The 3,045-nt window shown below is 42.3% G+C and overlaps 1 protein-coding gene across 1 annotated transcript; it reads right to left on the bottom strand.

The window, feature by feature from the left end:
* Positions 1-424: 424 nt before the first annotated feature.
* Positions 425-2,189, bottom strand: LOC100369395 (vesicular acetylcholine transporter-like). Its single transcript, XM_002740716.2, has one exon. The coding sequence runs from the start codon at positions 2,137-2,139 to the stop codon at positions 523-525; it is 1,617 nt and encodes a 538-aa protein (XP_002740762.2). The 5' UTR covers positions 2,140-2,189; the 3' UTR covers positions 425-522.
* Positions 2,190-3,045: the final 856 nt, after the last annotated feature.

The raw sequence follows: 3,045 nt of genomic DNA, 5'->3' as shown, positions 1-3,045 counted from the left end.
GTAAGCAAATAACACCGAATATACGGCAAGGTAAATACTACGTCAAATTTTAGTAAACACGCACTGCGTGCGTGACTCGAACCGGAGCTCGCGTATGGCACCTAATCGCCAAGCTTCACGCCACTTTAAGTCTTCCCCTCGGCCACCGGGCATCCCCCAAAAAGGATGCTTAATAACCGAGCTTATTACGTGCAGAGAACATGAAACCCGTCCACGCGATCCGTGCCACATTGGGGATGCCCGGTGGCCGAAGGGAAGGCGTGTAGTAGCGTGAAGCTAGGCGATTAGGTGCCGTACGCGAGCGCCAGTTCGAGTCACGCACGCAGTACGTGTTTACTATAATTTGACGTAGTATTTTCCTTGCCGTATATTCGGTGTTATTTGCTTACTTTACTTCCTATGTCAACAGCAACTATGAGTTTATATATATATATACTGATAAATACTCATTTCCAATGACGACAACGCTAATTTTGGCAGAGTTTTAAAGTTTTGTCTATGATGACTAAGGCCAGTGTTTATCTAATCTTCTTCAGCAGATAACGTACCATACTGATCGCGCGGGTGCACTCTCCGAACATGGACTTTATGCTTTGGACTCGGGGAAGAATCTGGTTCTTCGTCAGAGTCAGTACGGGGCTCATTGATGGATCCGTTCATTCTCACGATACCGTCTTTATAAAGTCCGTCACCAATGTCCCCTTTCTTATTCTGTGCCAAGGCTATGCGATAAAGACCTTTTGGCGGATCAGTCGTCAAAAGAACAGTGTCTTCAAACATTTGAGGACGCATGTCGTAGATACGTCGGATAATAAAAAGCATTGGGCAGTAGGCTATGCTGAGCAAACCGATTATTATATTCAACCACATAAAACCAATATCCCGTACGATTTCACCTGCTAGTATAGGACCAAAGGCATAAGCTAGAGAATAGGATATATCTGCTATAGCGTAAACACTTCCGTAGACAGAAACATGACGAACGTCAACTAAGAAGCCAAGAGTTGGTAGAAGCGCTGTGTCTATTAAAGCTATTCCAAAGCAGATGCCACACAACGGGACGATGAGAACTCCAAAAGTTTCTGAAAAAGGAACTATCATTGTACTAGCACCAATGGTGAATAAGCCTATACATGCAATTAACCACTGGTAGTGTGGATACTTGGCTGCCAGTTTCACAGTTAAAACTACGCCCATGACATGAGGCACAAAAGGAGGCAGCCATATTATGCCTTGTTGCCAACTAGGTGCGTTCATAGTGTCTCTCATCCAGACACCAATGGTTGGTTCTATAAACGCGAGAGAAATATTAGCTGTGGCTAGCGCTCCGGCTGTCGTGGCGATGTATGGGTCAAGCATAAGTTTATAAATAGGTGTTCCTTTTGGCATCTGAATACGTTTTTGACGGTCATACGGTTTGATAATAAACATCAGCATAAAACCATCCAGAAGAGAAATGGTAGCAAGAATCAGGAACGGTACTTTCTTGCCAGCGAATTCGTAAAGGATTCCCCCAAAAGGAGGTGCCACAAGACATCCGAATGAAATAAAAGCCAGCGCAATTCCAAGTGCTCTGCTCCTCTCTTCACCTTGTTGGAAGTTATCAGCAATCATGGCAAACCCCGCAGTATCTGCGAACGCCGATCCGACACCCTGTAGGCTCCTGGCGACAAACAAAACCCAGTACGTATCACCAAAGGCGAAAACTGCTGTGGCAACGAACATGATCACCAAACCTATAAGCATTGGTATGTCGTAGCCAACTCTGTCAATAAAAGTCCCAGAGAACGGATTTGCAAGCAACTGAACAATGGCTTTAGATGCGAAGAGAACGCCGAGCGAGATGTCTTCATTCTGGTACTCAATCGTTGTCTCTGTTGGTCCCGAACCATTGACGAGCGACCAGTTAAAAGTAGTGTTCAACTGGTAGCTTGTCTGTACTGTTTTCCAAGCGTCGACACTACGCAAGTAGTTGGGTATAATCGGAACGATGACCATATATAGCATATTATCTAGAAGCAAAGCTATACACACTATAACTAAGACTAGCTTTTTCTGGGTTTCAGGACTACGGACCTTCTCCAGAAACATCTGCCAGTACTGAGTCACCGACTCTGTGGGAATGCCTAACACTGCCATATTTGTTGATAGCTCGGTCACTTGCTTTACTTATTTGCGATTTGCCTTTATCCCCACACCGTCACTCCACGTCGACTCTTTGCGTAATAACCAGTCAGCAAGCAAAACGTCCGTCAGTTATCCTTCGAATAGAAAGAAAAGTTCCAAAGTCAGCGAGATTATATTCAGGTGGAACAAAAGCCAATATCATTAGCATTCACCGTCCACTGTAGTCCATGTCATACTTCTCGCATCTAAAAAACAAACTCGGTGCTTGCAGAAGTTTCAAATCATCTTAAAAGCTAGAGATAAGCTCTCTATCGATGGAATCAAATTGACTGTGACTTCAGTGCAATTAGAGAAAGCGTTACAGACGATCTCAATTAACAATGTTATTAGCGATTCAGCGGAGTTCATTTTATTGCGCGGAGTGACGTGGAGTCTACGAGTGGAGGCGGACATTATTCATTAAATCCCATTTAATTAACAGATATCTGTGAAATCCTTGAGTATAACAAAATGTATTCCGTGCTAGAATTATCCACGAGTATACAAGGTGCTCGGCACAAGCAAGTCTGTAAAGATACAAATTTATCTACCACTTCGGAATAAAAAAAAAACTGAATAGATATGAATGGTGGCATAATTACAGTTCTCAAAATAAACTATTCAATGAATTCTTCTACATAAAAACTGTAGATGCAATATTAAATTAACAAAATACATAGATATAATTATTCAGGTGTTACACCACTAATTCATAGTTTTCAAAATTTCGCATGCTAACATTCAGGCATATGGGAAATAGTTTTTCACGGCTAATTTGTATAACAAATTTTGTAACTGGTTTAGCGGAGCTCAATTCACAACTGTTTTCGTAGCGATTGTTTAGATGTTTATTGAAAGGATCGGATATGAAGTTGTGCA

Source organism: Saccoglossus kowalevskii, chromosome 19 (assembly GCF_978046115.1).
Source record: "Saccoglossus kowalevskii chromosome 19, keSacKowa6.1, whole genome shotgun sequence".
Classification (NCBI taxonomy): Eukaryota; Metazoa; Hemichordata; class Enteropneusta; family Harrimaniidae; genus Saccoglossus; species Saccoglossus kowalevskii.
The sequence above is the reverse complement of the archived record's forward strand: the minus strand, read 5'-3'. Positions and strand labels throughout refer to the sequence as shown.

Excerpts from the sequence above, each read along its gene's own strand:
- LOC100369395 (XM_002740716.2), bottom strand. The coding sequence starts at position 2,139 with ATGGCAGTGTTAGGCATTCCCACAGAGTCGGTGACTCAGTACTGGCAG.